At 48.2% G+C, this 22,527-nt stretch overlaps 1 protein-coding gene across 3 annotated transcripts; it reads left to right on the forward strand.

The window, feature by feature from the left end:
- Positions 1-359: 359 nt before the first annotated feature.
- On the forward strand, positions 360-17,138 carry Dynll2 (dynein light chain LC8-type 2). Of its 3 annotated transcripts, none has more exons than XM_048446847.3 (3): positions 360-425; positions 12,459-12,597; positions 15,167-17,138. In XM_048446847.3, the coding sequence occupies exons 2-3, from the start codon at positions 12,466-12,468 to the stop codon at positions 15,302-15,304; spliced, it is 270 nt and encodes an 89-aa protein (XP_048302804.1). In that variant the 5' UTR covers positions 360-425; positions 12,459-12,465; the 3' UTR covers positions 15,305-17,138. The 3 variants fall into 3 exon arrangements, with proteins under 3 accessions (XP_048302804.1, XP_048302803.1, XP_085551761.1); XM_048446846.3 differs by lacking the exon at positions 360-425 and adding an exon at positions 9,084-9,347; XM_085695635.2 differs by lacking the exon at positions 360-425 and adding an exon at positions 11,962-12,001.
- Positions 17,139-22,527: the final 5,389 nt, after the last annotated feature.

Genomic DNA, 22,527 nt, shown 5'->3' on the forward strand with positions numbered 1-22,527 from the left:
GCAAAGGAAGGTGGATCTCTGAGTTTGAGGCCAGCCTGTTCAACAGAGTGAGTTCCAGGAAAGTTCCAGCGCTATCCAAGAAACTCTGTCTTGAAGCTCTCTCTCCCTCCTCCAAAAAGACACAAAGTTCTACTTTATTTAAACTGTTTGACATAGGATTTTCCTCTTCTCACAACTGGACAAAATTCTGGTAAATATAAAAACATCCAATGATCTGTTAAGGCTGATGAATCTAAAAGACAGGTTAGGGATGACAATCAGGAGACTTGAACTTACCAGCTGATGACTGGCCATGAAACCATGGCAACGTGAGCTCACTAAGGGAGAGAACAGGATCTAGAGAATTCTGAGGAGCACCACATTTGAAGGATGGGCAGAGGACAAGGAGGCTGCAGAGGAAGCTGGAGGGAGTACTAACCAGAGAGGTAGGGTAAAACCAGGGCAGCACCATGTCACAGAATCCCACAGAGGGGAGGCCCAGACGGGAACCTGACCAGCAGTGGAGAAGGCAGCCACTTTTGCTGACCTCAACCACTTCAGAGCCCCAGAAAACAAATTTAGGGTTCTATTGTCTCTTCTCCTACTGGGTTACTTCCTGAAACTGTGACAAAACCCTTGTCATCACCAACTTAAAAGAAGGAAAGGCTTGGGTTTTTGGCTCATGCTTTCAGAGATTTCTGTCCACAGCCACTTGATCCCGCTGCTTTGGGCCTGGGCCTGTGCTCTGCCAAGGCAGGAGCGTGTGGTACCTCATGCCGTCAGGAAGGGGAGAGAGATAGACAGACAGAAGTGATGAGCTAACCAGAATAACGATACTCTTTCCAAATATCCTCTCAAGAGTGCATTCCCTGTAGCATGAATAATAGAAACCCAGAGACAGATTTTGGGGTTCAAGTTGAATATCAGAAAAGCAAAATGGCCAGTCACTGGCTCTTACCTCTACCTCAGACCAAAATGGGCAATCCTGCCTCCACGAATCCTCAGATTGAGATTGTCTCAGGGTGAGACCTGTCTCCTCCCAGCTCATATCACTCTCTAGTTCTGTGATTTGTGTAAAGGTGTGCACCACAGCCACCCAGCCTCTATGGCTAACTAGTGTGGCTGCTGATTTAAAGGTTGTGTGCCACCTCTGCCTGGTCTGTGTGGCTGACCAGTGGCTGCTTTGCACTCTGATCTTCAGGCAAGCTTTAGTTATTAAAACACAAATAATATATACTACTACAATCCCCAATGACCTAACCTCTTTCTACTAGGTCCACCTCCTAGAGGCATCACGACCTCTTAACAGCCCCATGGGTTAGGCACCAAACCCTCCACGTGGTCCTTTGGAACAATGTTCAAGATCTATGGTGTGAGGAAGGTTCATCACACCATCTCCCTACTCAGAGCCCTGCAGTAGATTCCCTAGGGTTAGGGTCTAACTGCTTGTCTCATCCTTTGGACCCTGCTAAGGTCTGACTCTCGCCTCTCACCCACTGCGTTTCTCAGCACACGGTGTCCCTGATGTATCTGGCTTCCTACTATTTCCTGCCCAAGCCCATGTACTTCTATCCGAAGAACGCTCCTTTCCCCCTAAGTCCCACCCACTTTTTATATCAGTTATCAGCTCTTTCAACTCCCTGGTTCTTCAGGCAAATTGGTTGCCTCCAACTCTGTGTCTTCTGAGCACTTTACTTATTCCCGGTCATGAGTCTCCGTGGAGCCTGACCTGTATTAAAGTTGGTGGACTTGGAAAAATTAATATTGCCACGTTGACAGTACTTCCTAGATTCAATACAATCCCTATTAAAATATCAACTAGACTTTTTAATATAAATTAATAAATTATAAATTCAAAAAACCCAGAATGGATCAGTGGGGTGTGTGTGCGTGTGTGTGTGTGTGTGTGTGTGTGTGCGCACGCATGTGTTTGAAATAGTGTCTTTCCATGCAGCCCAACTCATCTAGAACTCTCTATGTAGCCAAAGCTGGCCTGCCTGGAAGTCACGAGCCTCCTGTCTCAGTCTCCCAAGTGCCAAGGTGTGCACAACTAAGCTTGCTCTGCTCCCTCCACCCAAACTCTGAGAAAGGCAAAGCTGTTAATTTGCTGTTTAGTAGCTGCAGGAATGGAAACAGTTCAGTGCTGGAAGAAGGGCCAAGAAGTAAATGAAGTCAAGCTGACAGTCCAGAAGTGAACGCTTACATTTACAGTAGGTTACAAGTCTTTTCAGCTAACAACACAGGATACCTGGATATCACATCCAAAACAAGGATGCAGACCCCACCTTCATGCATAAAGGACTTAGTCAGGCCATGTAGAGGGGCACACACTTTTAAACACAGCACTCAGGAGGCAGAGAGGTAGGCAGATCTCTGTGTGTTCTAGGCCAGTCATGACTACATACCCTGTCTACAAACAAACAAACAAATCAGATCACTGATTTAAAAATAGAAGCTCTTAAAGTTTTAGAATAAAATACAAGAGTAAATCTTCGTAATTTGGGTGTCACGTGACACTTTAGATATGATAGCAAAGCACAAGTGGAAAAAGAAAACAGAGACATGTAGTTGGGAGTTTATGTTTGCTTGGTTTTCTGGAGACAGGGTTTCTCTGTGTAACTTTGGAGCCTGTCCTGGCACTTGATCTGTAGACCAGGCTAGCCTTGAACTCTCAGAGATTTGCCTGCCTCTGCCGCCCAAGTGTGGGGTTAAAGGTGTGCACCAGCACCAGCACCAGCACCAGCACCAGCACCAGCACCAGCACCAGCACACGCAGCTTATTTTTGTTGTTGTTTAAGCTCTTTGACTCTTTGAGGTCCTGCCACCCAGCTCCCAAATAAACACATGGAGACTTATTCTTTCTTATGCTTTCTTATGAATGCCTGTCCTTAGCTTATTTCTTGTCAGCTTTTCTTAAATTATCCTGTCTACCTTTTTTTAAAAAATATTTATTTATTATGTACATAATAGTCAGTCTGTGCATATGCCTGAAGGCCAGAAGAGGGCACCAGACCTCATTACAGATGGTTGTGAGCCATCATGTGGTTGCTGGGAATTGAACTCAGGACTTTGGAAAAGCAGGCTCTTAAACCTCTGAGCCATCTCTCTAGCCCCTCCTGTCCACCTTTTGCCTTTGTGCTTTTACCTTCCTCTATTTCTGCACATCTTTTCTCTTCTTATTATTCCGTATCTGGCTGTGTGGTTTAGTGGCTGGTCCCTTCTTTTCTTAGTCCTCGAACCATCTTCTCAGATTTCTCTTCCTACTTATCCTCTCTGCCTGCCAGCCCTGCCTATCCTTTTTCCTGCCTTGCTATCAGCTGTTCAGCTCTTTATTAGACCAATCAGGTGTTTTAGGCAGGCAAAGTAACAGTTTCACAGAGTTAAACAAATGCAATATAAAGGAATGCAACACATCTTTGCATCATTAAACAAATGTTTCACAGCATAAACAAATATAACACACCTTATATTAATATTCCACAATATAGACAAATTGTATTTTGTCCAGATTTAATACTTTTGTGCTTCAAAGGACTTGTCAAGGAACTGAAAATAAAACCCACAGAAAAGGAGAAAATATTTATAAACCACACACAGAAGGTTTTGTTTTGGGGGTGATGAAAAGTTTTAAATTTTGACAGGGTGCTGGCTACAAAGATATGTGAACATAGATTTTTAAAAAACAACTAAGTTATGCACCTTAAAGATTTTTTTAAAGTTTGGGCTGACAAGATGGCTCAGTAGGTACCTGTTGCCAAGTCAGAGCCTGAATTTAATCTCTGGGCTCCATACAGTGAAAGGCGAGACTGACTCCAACAACTTGTTCATGTACTAGCTAGCTTTCTATAGCTGCGAAAAACACCATGCCCGAAAGCAACGTAGAGAGGAAAGGCTTATTTTATGTTTTTCCAGGCACCAATTCTGCACTGAAGGGGACACCAGGCAGGAACTAAAGTCAAGCAGGCCATAGAAGAACACTGCTTTCTGCCTTGCTCCAGGTGACTTCCTCAGGGCCACCTTCCAGGGGTGGCACTGCCAGCTTGGCCAGCCTGAATCAATCATTAATCAAGAAAATGACCCACAGGCATACCCACAGGCCAATCTGATGGAAGCAGTGCCTTAACTGAGCTTCCCAGGTAACTTAGTTTGTATCAGATTGACAAGAACTAGCTACCTACCTTCTGACCCCCACATGTAAGCACTGCAACATGTGCTCACCCATAATATGAATAAATGTGAAAAAAAGTAGGTTACTTTATGTTGAAATGTAAAACAGGCCTCCATTTTCCTAGTGAAAAGATTCTCCCCAAAGTTCTTTCTTAGCTTAACTACATTTTGGTATGCCTGACAAGTCAAAGTGCTTATTTTCTGGTTGGTTTATTTGGTTTTATATTTTTGAAAATTACTCTCAAAAGAAGGCTGGGGGTGTGGCTTAGTGATAGTTTTCTTGTTTGGCATGGGCAAGGCCTTGTGTTTGATGCCCAGAACAGAAAAAAAGTAATTTTTAAAAAGTATTAAAAATAAGGAGGCAGGGCAGGAGATACTGTTGAGTGGTAGTGAATTGTCTGGTATGTGTGAGGTCCTGGATTTAAGCTCCAGCACTGAAAGAGAGAGAGAGAGAGAGAGAGAGAGAGAGAGAGAGAGAGAGAGAGAGAGAGAGAGAAAGGGGGGGGGGGATTGTGCAGATCTTGTAGAAGCTCATCTCACTGTTCCTATCTCACCCGGATACTGAAGATAAGAAAGTGCGTACTTTTATGACAGGAAGAACAAGGTCTCCATAATATGATTCATATCCCCTTCCCCACCCTCACAGTCCTCTCCCTTTTTCCCTATCTCTCTCATTCTAAGACAGGTTTCATTTTGCTAGGAAAACTCTCCCCTGCTTCAGGGACTGTGTTAGGTCCTTCATTATCCACAGAAATCACATGTGACCCTATTAGCAAGAAACGACAGGCAAACCTAAGACTGATAGGTTTAATAGGAAGAGCTAGTGACCAGCCCTGGACATTATGGAGCCCGTGGCAGGTACACACCCTTTGTGAGATTTGGGGAAGGAAGGCATCCTAGATGTGAGAGAAAGCCTGGCAGGAAAGCGACTAGTCTCAAGGGGGAAAGAACCACTTGAGCAGAGGTATGGAATCTGCATGTGGGAAATGCAGGCAGCTGAGGTGTTAGAGGAGCAGCAGGCATGAGATGGGAAGTGTGGGGAAACCTGGCAAACAGAGAGGTGTGTGTAGAAGGGAGGGGAGCACGCTATGGAAAAGGGCAAAGTCCTTATTCTGAACAGGAGAGAAATGTCTGCATTGTTAATGGATTCTTACTGTAGAGCAGACCACTGGGGGTCGAACGACCCTTTCACAGGGGTGCAGATCAGATATCCTGCATATCAGATTCATTACGATTCATGCCAGTAGCAAAATTACAGTTTGGAAGTAGGAAAGAAATTATTTTATGGTTTTTTTTTGGGGGGGGTCACCACAACCTGAGGAACTGTATTAAAGGGGCCTAGCATTAGGAAGGTTGAGAGCCACTGGGCGAGAGTGGGCTGGATGTTCGGTACTGGCAAAAGAGCCAGGAGGTGAGCAGTGATGGATAGGTATGCTGTGGGTTTAAGAGGGAGATACAAGTCCAGGGAAGATCCCTGCTTTCTGGCTTATGCTGCGGGCTTTGAATGGAGATACTACAGTGTGTGTGTGTGTGTGTGTGTGTGTGTGTGTGTGTGCACGCAGTCTGAAGGGCCTGTGTGGAGAAATCTGGAGATGAACAGTGTGTCCAGGTTCCAGGCCATCATTAAAAACCAGGAATATGGGTGGAACTTGTAAGTTGAGGGGTGATCCTGAGGAGTCCTGAGATCAAAACGGACAGAGGGCAAGGGACCCACAAACAAGACAAAATCAAACCCTTCCGTTTTAAATCAGAAGAGATGACTGAAAGCAAAGAAAGAGGAAAACAGGCAATTTCAAATAGATCCGTCAAATAGACTTCCCCAAGTTAGGTGAATATGTTCACCTAATGCTGCCTAGTAATTATCTGAGGAGTGAGCATTTTGCATAAATAGCATTAATTAGTATAGGACAAGTTTCCTAAACTCTGTCCCTGGAGATATTCATGTTTGGATTAAAAAAAAAAAAAAAGAACTTTGGAGTCAGTCATGGTGATGTGGATCCTTAAACCCAGCACACAGGAGGCAGAGGGAGACAGGTCTTCATGAGTCTGAGGCCAGTCTGATCTACACAGTGAGCTCCAGGACAGTCAGAGCTATGTGTAGTGAGACCTGGTCTTTAAAACAAAAAAGACTTTGGAGGGGATCTGAGAGCTAAAAGAGCACTGGCTGCTCTTTCAGAGGACCTGGATTCAATTCCCAGTACCCACGTGGTATTTTATAACCATCTATAACTCCACTTCCAGGGATCTGAAACTCTCTTCTGACCTCCATAGGGATTAGGCACACATGTGGTACATAGACGAACATGCAGGCAAAAGACTCACACACATAATATCAGTAAAGAGACATCACAGGAAAAATGCTTTCGAAAAAGGATTTTGGAGTTAGATAAGTTTCACAAATGCTGGCAGGATTTAGGCAAAGAGCCAAGTCCCTCCTCACAATCTGAGTTCACTGTGAGATGGCACAGAAGACTACTGGCCAAGGTCGTAGGCACTTGGGGCAGGCTGGGATCGAAACTTGCAGAGGACAGACTACACTAACAGCCACTCACCTAAAGGGGGGCAGTAATAACTCACTTCAAAACCAGTCGAGTGCGGTAGCAGAGAATGCATTACCTTTGAAACACTTAGAACCTGACTGGCACAGAGCGGGGGTTCCATACAGGTTAGTTGTTATCTGTAAACTAGACTACTCTTTGGGGGGTCAGACTCATGCTGAGCAAGCACACAGTCTACCACTGGAGCTACATCCCAAACGTAAACCACACTGTTTTAACAAGTCTCACCCAACACACACATACACACACACACACACACACACACACGCACGCACACACACGTACTCATGCACGCACACACACGTACTCATGCACGCACACACACATGCACGCACGCATGCACACACACGCACACACCTACCCACACACCAATACCCAAATTTCTAAAGAGCCACAAATCTTAGAATGACTTTTGTTGAGTTTTAGCCTCTGTTTCCATTATAATCCACACTAGGAATAATTAATCTCTCTCCTCCCTTCTTCAGGCAAGAGGAGTAGGGAGAACACAGTAGGGCCATGAAAGTTCATAATTGCTTTTGTACACACTAGAAGAGGCCACTGGGTGGAATGCTGGCCGGCCTGTATCAAGACAAGGCAGGAAGTAAGTGTCAGGCAGGCTCCCACTGGGTGTCCTTGAGCAGCGAACACCCTGTACAACCACACCACACAGTTGTGACCTTCAGACCTCGGGGAAGGGCTGGGAGCTAATGGAGGATGGGGAGAGAGAAGCTCTCTTTTCCCCAGAAGTCCCTAAGAGTTACTCCACAAAAGCCCTAGGTGGAAGACTCATCCTCTGGCCCCTCCCCACATGTGCTCCACCCCTCATTCATTAACCCAGGCTGACATCAGAATGCCCCTGAATGTAGGGCTACCTCAGGCCTTTGCCTGGTTGAGTCCCCAACGACTGAACGTGGGAGAAGACAGAGCTGGGGAATGTCGAAGCCCGAGGGGACGATTTTCCAAGTTTTGTCTGACACATAATGAACACTCAATTATGATACTCTCAGGCAGGGCAGGCTAAGGCCAGAGCGACTGACTTCTCGCTCATCGTTTAGGTCAAGGGAGAGAAAAAGATGGGCACGGGAGCTGTGCCAGGCAATTTGCTGACATCCACTGAGTGGCCCGAGTGTCTGACCTCCCGCTGGAGACTCTATTATGCACACCCTTTCCATAGACCCTTTCGGAATCAGAGTTTGGGGGGGTGAAAGACATTTCTTGCAAGCCTGTCTTTTCGGGTTGGCATACCATGAACAAACCCCTTGAGAACATAGTCACACGTACACACATGCACACCCCACAGTGTCTGCTGCCTGAATTTTTCCAACTGTAGCCCAAGGGAACTGACCTTGCAAGGGGTCTGAATCTGTGTTCATTTTACATTTTTGTTATTGTTTCATTTTTCGTTTTCGAGACAGGCTTTTTTTCTGTGTAGTTCTGACGGTTCTGGAACTCTGTAGACCAGGCTGGCCTCGAACTTTCAGAGATCCATCTGCCTCTGTCTCCTGAGTGAGTGTTGGGATTAAAGGTTCACCACCACTGGATGAAGAGGTTTTTAAAGACACCTCAGCACTCATAAGTGTTCTGTTTGGTTCTCTCCGGTCCTGTTTAACTGGATAAGTGGGGGCGACTGGCAGGAAATAGTTCTCACCTCTACCCCAAAGCACCCAAGGGACATAAACTGCAGAAGTTGTACCTCCATTGTTTTTGAAGATAGCGGCTAGAGCCCCAACTACGGCCAGGGTGAATGGCCATGAGATTCGTGAACAAAGGCTGAGCTTCTTAGAAGCAGGAGACCTTTCCAGAATGTGAGGGCAGGGGCCCCTGAGGACTGTTTATGCCTTTTTACTTCACCATGGGGCTTGGCTGTTCCGCTCACAAGTGTTGCCAGTCGAGGGAAATAGTGTCCTGTATTTTCCCCCATCCTCGGTGATTATCATGCCCTCCCCGGTCTCTTTGCAAAGTTGGGACCTGGAGGCCTTCCTTCCTGAGTCTGAGATCTCCATCCCTCCATTCTTCTGTTCTCCCTGAGACTGGGGTCTCCACGCCTCTCTCTCTTTTCCTTTCTGGGCCTCATCTCTTTATGTCTTCCCCGGGCTGGCCTCTCCAGGCCTGAGCTGAGGGGGTCGGCATTCTCTTTTCTCCTCTCCCAAAGGCCACGGCTCCCTCCCCCCACCTTCTCCAGCTCCCCCTCTTCCCCACCCCCTCCTCCGCCCCGAGGCATTGTGGGAGGAAACAAGATGTGGAGCGAGAGCGGCGCGGGGAGAAGCCCGCAGTGCGGGGCCGGGCGGGCGCAGCCAATGGGGAGCGCGGACGGCGGCGCGCGCGGCAGGGGGGCGGGGGCGGGGCTCTATTTCAGGGCCGCGCGTCGGCCGCGCTCAGCGGCGGAGCAGAGCGGACAGCGAGACACCAGCGGGACCAGGCGGGCTGCCGGGTGGCGCGAGGCGGAGCGCAGGCGGCCGAGGGAGCTCGGAGGGCGGACGGACTGCGGCGCGAGCTCTTGGCCCGGGGCTGCAGGAGCAGGGGGACACCGCGGCCGCAGCGGCTGCTGCTGCAGGACGAGCCCAGGGGACACCGCCCCTGCCCGCGCTCTGCTTTAGCCCAGCGCTGCTCCCCAGGGGCCTGTGCGGACTCGCCTGCGTGACGGTGAGCGGGGGCCCGGGGGCGGCCCGAGCTCTGGAGACCCTCGGGCGGAGGCTGGTGTCCCCGCCGCCCCTTAAGAGAAGCCGCCTGCTCTGCAAGGAGGCCTCTGGGGTCCGAGGCGAGCGGGTGGAGAGGGCTCGGGCATGACGCGGCTCCTCCTGCCGCCACCGCCACCTTCCGGGCCGTCCTTCCTGCAGAGAGGTCGCCCGGTCACTCCGGCGCCGCTCCAGGCCTGGAGGGGGAGGGCGGAGGACTGACCGCGGCCTGCGGACCCGGCGGGGCGGCGGATGGCTTTCTCAATTCCCAGATGTTGCCCGTGGTCGCTGTCCTCTGGAAGATGGGGTGGGGTGTGTGTGTGTGGGGGTGCGGCCCCCTTGGAAATCCAAAGGGAGGCAATAACGCTTTTACATATTAAGGAATGGTGCAGGGTGCTCCGTGTCGTTTGGAGGTTTAGCCTTTTTATTTATTTATTTTTTTGTCGCAAGACCGGGGACAAATGATAACTGTCCTGGAGAGCTCCTTTTGCGTCTTAACAGGAGCTACTGGCTCGTGACTCAGGAAGCTGGCTTGGGGCCCTTTGGCCATCCTTTTATCTGGAGGCCCAGCTGCCCCCTCCCCCACGAAGGAAAGGCTAGCTGGGCACCTAGCTCCCCTATCTTTTTCTCTCTGGCACCTTGGATGGGGCTTGCTGGGGCTGGGCCTCACCTTTCTGCGACGCCTGAGGGGCCAGGGGTGAAGAATCGTGGCTTTGTAGTCACAAGACCAGCATTATGTAATCGCAGGCTCCCTCTCGGAGAGTAAGATAGCTTTTAATTACTGTGACAGAGTTGATCCTTGGGGCTTGAGGAATGAGGCAGTGAGGCAGGTGAGCTTTTTTGGCAAAATGGTGCCAATTTCATACTTCGTTGTCTGTAACCAGGCTCCACCCCCAACCTCTGGATTTGTAAACAGTGCCCCCTTCTGAGTGGTAACCTGGAACAGGCCACCAGGTGACATTGTTGTTTCTTCACTTCTAGAAAGGTCTCTGACGACACACCAGCCTTTTTCTTTGCTCAGACCTCCTGGAGGTCGCCCTGTTTCTCTCATTCCAGCCACTGTTTTTTAAATGTGATTGTTTGCCCAAGGTCATTGAATAGTCAGCCTCTGGACCGCAGCTCTTGACCTTTTCTTCACCACCGCAGACTCCTTGGATGCTCCAAATTTTCCGGGGTAAAGGGGGTGGGGGCTTCTGATCTAAACACTAGCTGGTGTCTGCTTAAGTGGAAGAAGTCTTGCTTCATTTGACAGTGTCAGGCCAAGGTGCCTTGGGTTCGGTCAAGGGCTTCCAGCCTGGCAGCCGTCGTCTGAGTTCTTTTTATCTTACCCAGTGGGTGATGTGGAGTGATGTGGAGTGATAGCAGGAATCTCTCCTTGAGCTGCCAGGCTCCTGTGTAGCCGCGTGTCAGACTTGCTCAGAGGGAAAAGCATCTTCTTTTCCCATTGGGCTGGACCACAACCAGTGAGTGGTGCTTTTGGAGTTGAGGTGAGGGGATCAGTGAGAATGGTCAAGGACAGGGGCAGGGTATTGTGGCTCGTTTCTTTTGTTATCAGCCTCGGAAGTCTGGTTGCTTGCTGGATGGTGCTGAGGCCGGGAAGCATGGCTACAAACAAGGCTATGACATGTTAGCAGCCCTGTTGTTAGACTTCGTGTGTCTTGTGTAATGCTCCTTGTCCATCTCCAGGTTTTTCTCGGGTCTCATGGTAGCTGAGGCATCGATCTTCTTGCTGCTGTCTCCCAAGTGTTAGGAGTTCAGGTCTGAACCACCGCACCTGGCCCTGTTTTTATCTAAGACAGTTCTTGGCTTTCCTGTCAGGATAATAAGATATTTCTCCAACTTTTTATTTCATTAATGCTTTTTGAGTGAATAAAACATAATTTTCATGTGAGGAAGCAAAAATTCAGAGAAATGACGAGTCACTGTTGGCTGTGACTAAATCCTAGAATTCAGAAATTGTGTTGCACTTTAAAGATTGAACATGGTAGTAAGGAGCAGGGAAGCAGAAGGATGGGCTGTAATGAAGTCATGTGACTGCTTCTCTGGTTGGAGGTGTCCCAGCCCCCAGGATTTATGAGGTCGTTGTTACATCTTTGCCTCCAGGCCTTGTGTACGAAGCTCCTTTTATTTGTACCAAAGTGGAGTTGGCTTTTTTTCTGTGAGGGATAGTGAATATATTTTAGACTTTATGAGCAGAATAGTCTTTAGAACTCATCTCTGCTGTTGTAGTAATGTGTTCCTATAGAACTTTGATTTATAAAAACAGGTGTTGGTTGTGTCTGGCTGATGGACAGCCAGCCAGCCCTCTTGCCTACGTAGACTTCTCCTAGTTTGCAGATGCTCTCTTATAACCTTAGTTAATTCTTAAACAACCTCCAATTGAGAACTGACCTCATTGCTAAAATGGAGGTAATCGATACAGAAAGGCCAGATGACTTGCCAGACCACAAATGTTCAGAGTCAGGACCAGAAATCAGGGACACTAATGTCTAGTAGGTGTTGTCTGCCTTGAGACCAGTAGTATGTAATAGTCAATAAATCAATCATGCGCTTAATCTTTTCAGGTGTTAGCTTCTGGCTTTATCCTTAGCCCCGTTTTACAACCAGCAACGTAACACAAAGGTAAATTAACTTGCTGAAAGATACAGTTAGGGGATTTATTGTACCACTGTGATTACTGCCGTTGTCTTGTAGTTCAGAGTGCATGAAATACGTAACTATTGGGAGTTAGAAAATTCGTTTTTTTATGTGTTTTTAAAACATGACATCTTACATCTGCATTTCTCTTTAACTTGCCCTGTGTTTCCAAAAAGTAAGAACCATATTTCTACTGAAAGCTTGTTAGTGTTTGGCTCTGCTGCCCTGGAACGCAGGGATCCAACTACCTCTGTCTCCTAGGTGCTGGGATTATGGTGTGCTCCACCTTGCCCAGCATAAGTTTCCCTTAATGGCTCTTGTCTGTATTTTATATAGCACCTTGTATAATGCCCTCTCTCTAGCCTTGAGGCTCCCACCGCATAGCTTAGCCTCGTGCCCACACTGAGAAGTCGTCAGCTGTACTTCTGTGCTCCTACTGCAGTGTCACGATGTCTGACCGGAAGGCAGTGATCAAGAACGCAGACATGTCTGAGGACATGCAACAGGATGCCGTTGACTGCGCCACACAGGCCATGGAGAAATACAACATAGAGAAGGACATTGCTGCCTATATCAAGAAGGTAAGCCGGTAGCGTGAGGATTGATAGTTGAGCTACATTGGAGATGGGGGCAGGGGTGGGGCAGCCAGTTTCTGAGAACGCAGGTGTAGCCCTTCAGACAAAACCTTGTAAATGTGTAAAACAGCTGAATTATGGGGTGATTCTGAATTGCCAAATGATTTTTGATAAGAACTCTGTTGAAGCTGCGTGTGCTTTACAAATAATTGTGCCACTGCAAGACACTGGGAAAGGAAATACTATGGAGAGAAGCTTCAGAACTAATATTACTGGCCCAGTTGAACTATCCAATATTCAAAATTAACATTTGAATGAATACTCTTTGATCCTGGGCAGATTTTCAGTGACCGTCTTCATTTACAGTGGTGTATCCTTTATAATTCTCATGATATAGAACATTTCCTTTCCCTACAAAAGAGCTTAGGGCCTGCATATTTTACAATGTTTACTACTCTTCTCTATATGTGTATGGGTATTTTACTTATGTGTATATCTCTGTACCACAGTGCATGCCTGGTACCTGTGGAGGCCAGAAGAGGCCATCAGACCCCCTGGGACTGGAGTTACAGATGGTTGTGAGCTGCTGTGTGGGTGCTGGGAGTTGAATCCAGGTCCCTGGGAGAGCAGCAGGTGTTCTTAACTGCTGAGCCAACTCCAATAACCCCCTCCCTACATTCTTAAAAGCATGAGCATGAAGCCTGGCCGTTGTGGGGCACACACGCCTTTAATCCGAGCACTCTGGAAGCCAAGGCTGGCGGATCCGAGTTTGAGGCCAGCCTGGCCTATATGTCAAGGTCCAGGATCTTGGATATTCAGACTCTTGATTTCTATAGGGACTTAGGAAATGATAGAGAAGAAAATCTGTACTGATTCAACATAGGTGTGTTTTTTCCTGAATGTTTTAAATATATGGTTGGTTGAATAAATGGCTGTAGAACCCACAGATGAGCTGACGGTGTAATTTTTATAAAAGTGGTTCAACAATAGAGTTTGGTTAGTGAAAAATTCCTAAATGGAACTGGTGAGATGGTGCAGTGGGTAAGGGTGGTTGCTGCCAAGCCTGATGCCCTGAGTTTGATTCCAGAAACTCACATGGTGGGAGGGGAGAATGGCCTCCTGCAAGTTGTCTTCTAACTTCTACACCTATGTTGTGGTGTATTCAACCACTCCCCAATAAACAAATAAATGTAAATATTTAAAAGAAAAATTCCTAAATGAATACCTGAGTGGAAATGGTTAACACTGAAGAGACAGCTGAACAGGAGTAAGCATGGGCTCCTGATTTCCAGTCAAGACCTATCTGTGTTGTTTGTTTATATCCTTATCATATGACTGTGTTGCTTTTCATGTATGTCTGTCACATGTGTACTTGGTCTCTGTGGAGGTCAGAAGAGGGCATTAGATTATTTGGAATAGGAGTTACAGGTGGCTGTGAGCCACTGTGTGGGTGCTGAGAACTAAGCCCAGGGCGTTTCCAAGAGTAGCCGGTGCTCTTCACTGCTCTCCATCTCTCCAGCCCCCAGGGCCCATGTCTTAACTAGAGGCCTGTCATTGGTCACCTGAGCGCTGGCATTTTAAAAAGGATGCGAAGCGTGTGAGGGCAGTCTGTGTAGTAGATGTTCCCAGTGGGGCTCCAGTTTCACAGAACTCTTGTTTTCCTGCCCTTGAAGGGTAGAATCAGACATGAGACGTCATGGGAGACCTTGCAGTGTGTGGAGCTGGGGCTACAGAGTCAGTCCTACGTGATTGATGACCTCACCAGTCCACTCAGAGAAAGTAGACTCTTAGTCTCTCAGCCTGAGAAAGTGATGATGACTCTCCTCCTTCAGACAGCCTAGAATGAGGATTGAAGTTAATCTGGCTTCCTTTGTTCTTAGTGCCTCCTGGAATTGTGTGGTGTTGGCGCTTTTAGGAACTTAGACAAGTATGTGGAGCATCCAGTGACAGGAGAGCCGTGGACGGCAGCCTTGATGGTGGGGGTGGTGGGGGTGGGGTAGGGGGCAACTGTCCTTTCACAGTTGCGGAAGGATCCATCTAGAACTGAGCTGTGGGCTGGGCCCTGCTGTGCTCATGGGGATTGCTTGGGTAGTTTGTAGAGTGAGGGAATTGGTGTGCTTATCACATGTGGTGCCATGTTGCTGCTCCCTGGAACTTCAGCAGTTAGTCCCCATTTGTTCCTGCGTGGAATGCTGACTTAGTAATGTGTGAGGCAGTGGGTGAGCAGGCCCCACTTTGCTGTATGCCATCCTGGTTTCTGATTATTACCTTACGAGTCATAGGGTGGGCAGGTCTGGGTGTGGGGTAGGTAACTAGAGGATGGGGAGATGATCAGGGTGTAGAGTGCTAGAGGCTTGGCCGCGAGGAATAATGGAGCCTTTGTGGTGTTGATTATTGATGAGGGTGGTAGTGTTGTTGCCAGCCTTAGAACCTGAGCCTCTCAGGCCCTGGGCTCGGGTGACAGGGTTGGCTTGGATACTCTACAAGGTGGGTGGGAACAACTGAATGTCCGTGCTGGAACTACTGGAGTGACTGCCCTTCTGAGTTTGTACCACTTTTCTCTCTCTTTTTGTAGGAATTTGACAAGAAATATAACCCTACCTGGCACTGTATCGTGGGCCGGAATTTCGGCAGCTATGTCACACACGAGACGAAGCACTTCATCTATTTTTACTTGGGTCAAGTTGCAATCCTCCTCTTCAAGTCAGGCTAGGTGGCCGCGGGGAAGGTGTCAGTGGCGGCGGCAGCAATGGCAAGCAGGCGGCGTTGCTGGGACTGTTTTGCACTGGGGCCAGCATCAGGAAGTCCTCTCCAATGGCTGTGCTACTGCATGGACTGTATACTCGATTTCATGTGTGTGTCGCAGTAAACAAAAACCAAACTTCTTTCTGTTTAGTTGCCTGGGGAAGAAGGCTGCTTTATGTTTATTTTTTTTAAGACTTTAAAGATATTTTTTTTTTTGGTTGTACTGCACTAGGAACTCTCTCCCACCTCTCATTTTCTCTTTCTCTCCCTGTATAAAATGCCCTCAGCAAAGCCCAAGAGACTAAGAGGCTGAGGACTCAGAATAGGTCTCTGGAGGTAGAGGGAAAACTGCAGCTGCCTCTTGTGGTGGATGCTGCTTTAGAGGGGCCGGAGACTATGAGGACGGCTTTAGGATTGGCAAGGAGAGGGATAGGAAGTTGGGTGGGGGGATTGATCTAGTACCAGGGAGAATATTCCACAGAACTGTGACTTTATGGCTTGGGGCAGGGGTGGTGGGGTGCAGTCTTTAAGAGGCCCTGAGATAGATGTGTTTATGGTATGGGAGTGGGGAGCAGACGTGTCTTGCTGTCCTTGTCAGGGTCTCTAAGTAAGGGCTGTGTCTTTGTGGATTACCTTCCTTTATTCTTCCAGCCAGAGGTCATGTGGGGAGGATGCTGGGAGTAGGGTTAGCTTGACTTTCCCCTTGACATTTCTTCTGTCTGCTCCCTGCTCAGCCCTTGTTTTTCTCATTCCTCAGTTCTCTTAGAGCAGCCCAGTTGTTGGCTGGCAAGGGAATTTCTGGTGACTGTAGTCCTTAGTTAGGTCTTAGCGATCCAACCAAATCAGTGTCCACTCGATTCTTCCTTGTGTGTTTGTGTTTGTCTGTGTGCGTGTGTGTGGGGTGGGTCTGGGGTAGAAGGGAGGGAAGGGGCAGGATACGTGGAATCTCTAGGGTGTATGGGGAGGTAGGGGGCACAGTTAGTTCTAAGTGGGCTTTTATGTTACCTTTTGGGGCAAGGACAGGTTGGTGTCCCCTCAGCCATCTAGCTTGGACACCCTGCTTTGCCCTATAGCTGCCTGTTCCTGGGAAAGTTTTTGGAAGGCCATCCAGGACAAGATGGCCATACTGCCATCCACCCTGGAGTTGGATCTGGGCGCAGGGGGCAACTTGTGTCCCAACCTGTAGTGGGAAGTGGGAATGAAAGAAATGAGGGCAGAGAGGAGGAACTCTTTGGAACAGGTCAGAAGTACAGTAATGAAGCTCTGGGAGTCAGGAGGTGAAGGACTGAGTGGCAGGACCTTCCAGAGAGGGTGCAAGGGAAACCTCGCTGTTGACATGATTGGGGTGGGTGGGGGTCGTCATTGCCAATTGAGCTGCTGGTTCTAATGAGTCACATTCAGAACATTGAGTGGGGTGACACTGTAAGGGTGGGGGAAGTCTAGCTCTCCCAGCCCATTCTTGGGGGTGGGGGGAGGCAGGAGAATGCCCCTTCCTCCTGATCCCTTAGTGTGTATTGAGCTGTTTTTTCTTCAATGCTGGCTGGGGAGGGTGGGAACTGGTAGTGACCGAGTTCCCTGTTCAAACCTTTCATTGGGTACAAGATTGAATGTTTGATTTTAGGTTTTATTTTTCTTACGAATGTCCAGATCTGTGTTTCTCCCTACCCTCCGAGACTGGCCAGTTGGAAGTGTCTAGTTTTTGTTCATCTCTCATTTTTGGTGCAGGGACTGAGACCCTGCCACATCTATGCTCTGCATCCACGCCTCTTTTGGACATTAAAGGTCGATTGATGCACTTCTGAGCTGTTGAGGTTTCTTTAGGGGTGAAGGTGTGGTTGGCCTGGTGCTGTTGGTGCCACACGGTGGGTAGAGTGGTGTTTCCTAGGATAAAGGAGAATGGGAGAGTGTTACCAATGGGTCATGGAGGTCGACAGGGCTTCAGATTTCTGATTTGCTGAATCTTGGGAAGACTGCCTCTGGGACAGTGAGGTAGGTACCAAGGGATTAAGAAGGGACTGAAGACCCCACCTTGTTGCTCAGCCTTTTCTAGTTAGTGATTGACAGAGCTGGAGCCTTGGGGTATGCCGAGACAAGGCCTCAGTTCACGTTTCAACTGTGATAATGGGACTGTAGTGCCCAAAGTCATCTACTTTTGCTCCAAATCTCATCTGGACAGCACACTACCTATACAGGTAAGTCTGGTCTAATTCTGCAGGGCTTGGTGACCAGTCCCATCTTGTGGGGCCCCGGAAGGGAATAAAAACAGGACCACATGAGAGGAAGTTGGGAACTGGAATTTGTGCAGAGGAAACAGCCGCTCAAAGCTGTGTCCAGGTGGGGTAGAGAAAAGGGGTGTCAGTATCTGCCCCTTTCTCCCAGTCATGGGGCCACCCTAGCCAGTTGGGAAGGATCTCAAGGGGGTCAGTCCCCTCCCTCTGGAGAACAAGAGCACTGTGAATAAGTGAAGGGTACCTGGTAGAGACAACACTTTACAGCGGGTAGGAGTTGCCCACTGTAGTGTGTTGCTATCAGTCTGTCCCTGAGTCCTAGTGACCTCAAGCCTAGGCCAGGATGTCATGCATAATGGTGTGCCCTTCTGCTACCATTTCCTGACCACTTATCATTCTGCATAGTATCTGCCAACCTGCCTCGCTTATTTCTCCACCCACATCCTCCACTGCTTTATCTTCAAGCACAGCTGTGCCCGTCAGTAGCAAGTGCTAGAAAAGCATTCCTGGCCAAATGGAAGCAGCGTTTGCCAGTCTAGGCAGTCCTCTTGATGTGGGTCACTTGTCCTTCTGGAAGACTCTTGGAGGAATAGCAAGCCTTAAACAATCTTGCCAGCTCTTAAAAAAATTTTCCATTCAATTATTTACACCAACTTCCCTCCTCCCAATCCCCTCCCCCTCCCCCACACCCCCTCCTCCCTCTCCCACCCTGCTTGAGAGAGGGCAGAGAACCCTGCCCTGTGGGAAGTCCAAGGCTCTCCCCCCTACATCGAGGTCTAGGGTGCTGTGCATCCAGATAGACTAGGGTCCCAAAAAGCCAGAACATGCCGTAAAAACAAGTGCCTTTATCAATGGCTTCTCAGCCCCCATTGTCAGCCACAATCAGTCCGGTTTGATGGTTTGATCACATGCTCATTCAGACCCAGTCCAGCTGGATTTGTGAGCTCCCATTAGAACAGGCACACTGCCTCAGTTGGTGGACCAACCCCTCGCAGTCCTGACTTCCTTGCTTGTCTTCTCCCTCCTGCCTTTCAACTAGACCTTGGTAGCTCAGTCCGTTGCTCTGATGAGGGTCTCTGCCTCTATCTCCATCCGTCGCCGGACGAAGATTCTATGATGATATTCGAGATAATCATCAGCGTGATAGTGGGGCAAGGACAGTTCAGGCACCCTCTCCTCTGCTGCCCAAGAACCTAGCTGGGGACATCCCCGTGGACACCTGGGATCCCCTCTAGAGCCAAGTCTCTTGCCAACCTTAAAATGGATCATTAATGTAGATATCTTCTTCCCTGCTCCTGTATCTGCCCTTCCACCATCTCCACCCTCCCACTCCCCCCAGCTGTTGCCAGTCCTTCCCTTCCCCCAACCTCACTCCTACCCCTGCTCCCACCCTCATGCTTTGCTGGAGAGGATGTGGAGTAAGGGGAACACTCCTCCATTGCTGGTGGGAATGCAAACTTGTGCAGCCACTTTGGAAATCAGTGTGGCGGTTTCTCAGGAAATTCGGAATCAACCTACCTCAGGATCCAGCAATACCACTCTTGGGAATATACCCAAGAGATGCCCAATCATACTACAAAAGCATTTGTTCAACTATGTTCATAGCAGCATTATTTGTAATAGCCAGAACGTGGAAACAACCTAGATGCCCCTCAATGGAAGAATGGATAAAGAAAAGTGTGGAATATATATGCATTAGAGTACTACTCAGTGGTAAAAAACAATGACATCTTGAATTTTGCATGCAAATGGATGGAAATAGAAAACACTATCCTGAGATAACCCAGACCCAAGAAGATGAATATGGTATGTACTCACTCATTTGTGGACTCTAGCCATAAGCCAAGGTCATTAAGCCTATAGTTCACAAGCCCAGAGAAGCCAAATAACAAGGTGAACCCAAAGAAAAACATAGATCCTCCTGGAAATTGGAAGCAAACAAGACTGCAGGGCAAAAGTTTGAGCCAGCTCTACAGATTAAGTGGGATGGCGGACTTCTCATTGATACTCCTTAAGGTTGAGCCTAGCCCTAATCATCCATGGGTGACTATTGTGCTAATAGAGGCCTGTGAAAGGTTAAAGAGGACCAGCAGAGTACCAGGTTCCTGCTGCCGCCTCCTGTTGTGATACGTGGGCTTTTTAGAGAGGGCCAGTATGCAAAAGCAGTGTTGTGGGGAAAATGTGAGGTTGTCTTGGCTCCAGCCCCAAACCACTCTGTATATGGATGAGTTGTTTGACCTTTCTGAACCATAATCAGTATATGAAGAAAATGCTGCTTCCCTAAAGTGTGGTTGGTTGTTAGAACTGAAATGAAGATACCCGTGTAAAGAAGTCAGGAGACACAGGATTCTGGGGGAAATCAAGATCATTTTCACACACATCACGCCAGCCTTTCCCCTTCCTACACATTTGCACATAAACCAGAAACACCTAAAGTAATGGATGCTAGGACAAGCGGGGTTGGAAACTCTGGCTACTGATTTACAGCCAGGTTTGATCTTGGTTTAAGGTAATAGAGGAGGGAAGGAGGGACTGGTTTGTCACTAGGTTCTGGGTTCCCTACTGAACTCTGCAGGTACATAGGTCAGTGGATTTTAGTATATCTTTATGCAAACAGCTCCAGAATGTTTGCATCCTTGAAAGAAACCCTGTAGCTATTTGAAGTCAATTCCCACTCCATTCAGCCTTTAGAAAACACTAATCCTCTATCCATCTGTCTGTCCATGTGTCCACGTGTGAAGCCCAGTGGTTGACATTGGGTGTCTCCATCACTTCCTTAATTTTTGAGACAGTCTCATTGAGCCTGAAGTTTGCTGGCTTGGTTAGACTGGGTGGCAGCAAGTCCCAGGCATCATCCTCTCTGCCTCCCCAGTGCTGGGATTACTGCTATGTGCCTCTGCATCTGTTTTTTTTTTTAATTTTAATTATAGGTGTTTTGCATGTGTACATGTCTGTACATGTGTATGTCTGGTACCTATAATATTGGAACTGGAGTTACAGACAGTTGTGAGCTGGGTCCTGGGAGTTGAACCCGGGTCCTCTGGAAGAGCAGCCAGTGCTCTTAACTGCTGAGTCATCTTTCTAGTTCCTACACCTGGTTTTTTAAACATTAATCCTGGGAAATCAAACTAAGGTCATCATGCTTGTGTGGCAAGCATTTTACTGAGCCGCCTCCCCAGCCCACTAATCTGCTTTGTGTCTCAGAATTTGCCTGTTCACATTTCACGCAAATGGAACCATGCAATATCCAAAAGCTGGCTACGTGGTGTTTTCACGATTTGTCAAATGCCTCATCTTTCTGGCCAAGTACTACGTTTGGTTCATCTGTTGAAGGATTTTGTTGTTGTTGTTGTTGCTATTGTAAATTGAGCATTTATGCCCACATTTTTGTGTGGGTCTGTTGCAGTTGTATGTACCTGCCACATCTACTACATTGCCACTGTAACCGAAAGCAGTGATAGTAAGTAGGTGAGCATTACTATTCTGGGAGCCTGTAACCGACAGTGGGACTGCACTTGACCACGCTTGGCCATCCCCTAATCTAGATTCCTTCATGGGACTCTGTACTCGGAAGGACAGAAGGGGAATTCTCCCTTCTCCCTCTGTTCTGCAGCCAGCGGTTCCCTGCCTGAGCCGCAGTTGGTGTTAGGATAGATGGTATTTCCAACCTTTGGAAGCAGTTGGTATGTGGGCATCATTTTTTTCTTTTTTTTGAGACAGGTTTCTCTGTAGCTTTTAGAGCCTGTCCTGAACTAGCTCTTGTAGACCAGGCTGGCCTTGAACTCACAGAGATCCTCCTGCCTCTGTCTCCCGAGTGCTGGGGTTAAAGGTGTGCGCCACCACCGCCCAGCTGGTAATGGGTATCATTAAAAGTGGCTCTGTAATACTCCTGTACAGTGCTGAGGGCTGAACACACTAAACACTATTTGAGGAGAGTGGCCCCGAGTCTCCGCTTGACTCCAACACAACCCTTCGATTCCCGGGACTGGTCAGGCCTGTTCAACGCCTACTCTTATTTTAGTGAAAACCAACTTGTCAGGGAAGCAAGGTTTTCTCTTGATTTGTATAAAAGTCACTTCTACTCTAGAAACAGCCAGCAGCAGTAGTTTGTCTTGTCTCTTAGTCACCTGTCTGTCAAAGTCCCAGGCGAAGCTGATGTCTTAGGGCAGGCTGTGAAGAAGGACAGTCTGGAAGCTCAGGCTGGCCTCGAATAGGTATCTCTGGATCCTATCTATCTGTATCCTCTGCTATCCAGGATAATCTCATTTGTTATTGTTAGCTGTAAGTCACATCTACCAAATGGCTTCCTCACAGCAACCTGCAGTTTTGAAATAACTGGTGAAGCTCAGCCAGCTCAACGTGATGGCCATCTCAGTGTGTCTTTCCTGCTTGGTCCCCACACAGCTCCTTAAACCCAGCTCTACAGCGGGAAACAGCTGCATTGCTGCCTGTCACAGCACAGTCGCCCTGTGTACAGCTGGGAATGAGTAAGAACCCCTGGGTGCTGTTCTTTCTTGCTCCATCTGCAAACTTCCGTGTGACGAAGTTAGGTGTTATGAGTACAGTTGTGATAGGTGACAAGGGAGGAACCAAAGAGGCGTGCAGCAAATGTGCAAACAAGAAAAGGTCCTGTTGGGTGGGGCTTCAGGGCTCGGCCTCTGGCACTGGCACTGTCTGCTACAAACAGTGGCAGCAGCCTGAGCCGCAGCCCAGACATGGCGCAGAGATGCCTGTCTTGGGATGGCCTCAAATACAGCAGCTGTGGGGACTCGGTGAGAGGGGCACTCGGTAGGCCACTCACAAATGGTGAATTAGTGTTGTTTATCCTTTTTGGCGATGCTGGATGGAACCCAGGACTTCGGTCATAATAGGCAAGCACTCTGCTGCACTGCACCCCAGGCCACAAGTGACAAAGATGTCGACTTCGAAGAGGCCCCTAGGTCCTCAAGGTTCTTTTTCAGCG

This window comes from Myodes glareolus, chromosome 9, assembly GCF_982192425.1.
Source record: "Myodes glareolus chromosome 9, mMyoGla1.1, whole genome shotgun sequence".
In the NCBI taxonomy this organism is placed as follows: domain Eukaryota; kingdom Metazoa; phylum Chordata; class Mammalia; order Rodentia; family Cricetidae; genus Myodes; species Myodes glareolus.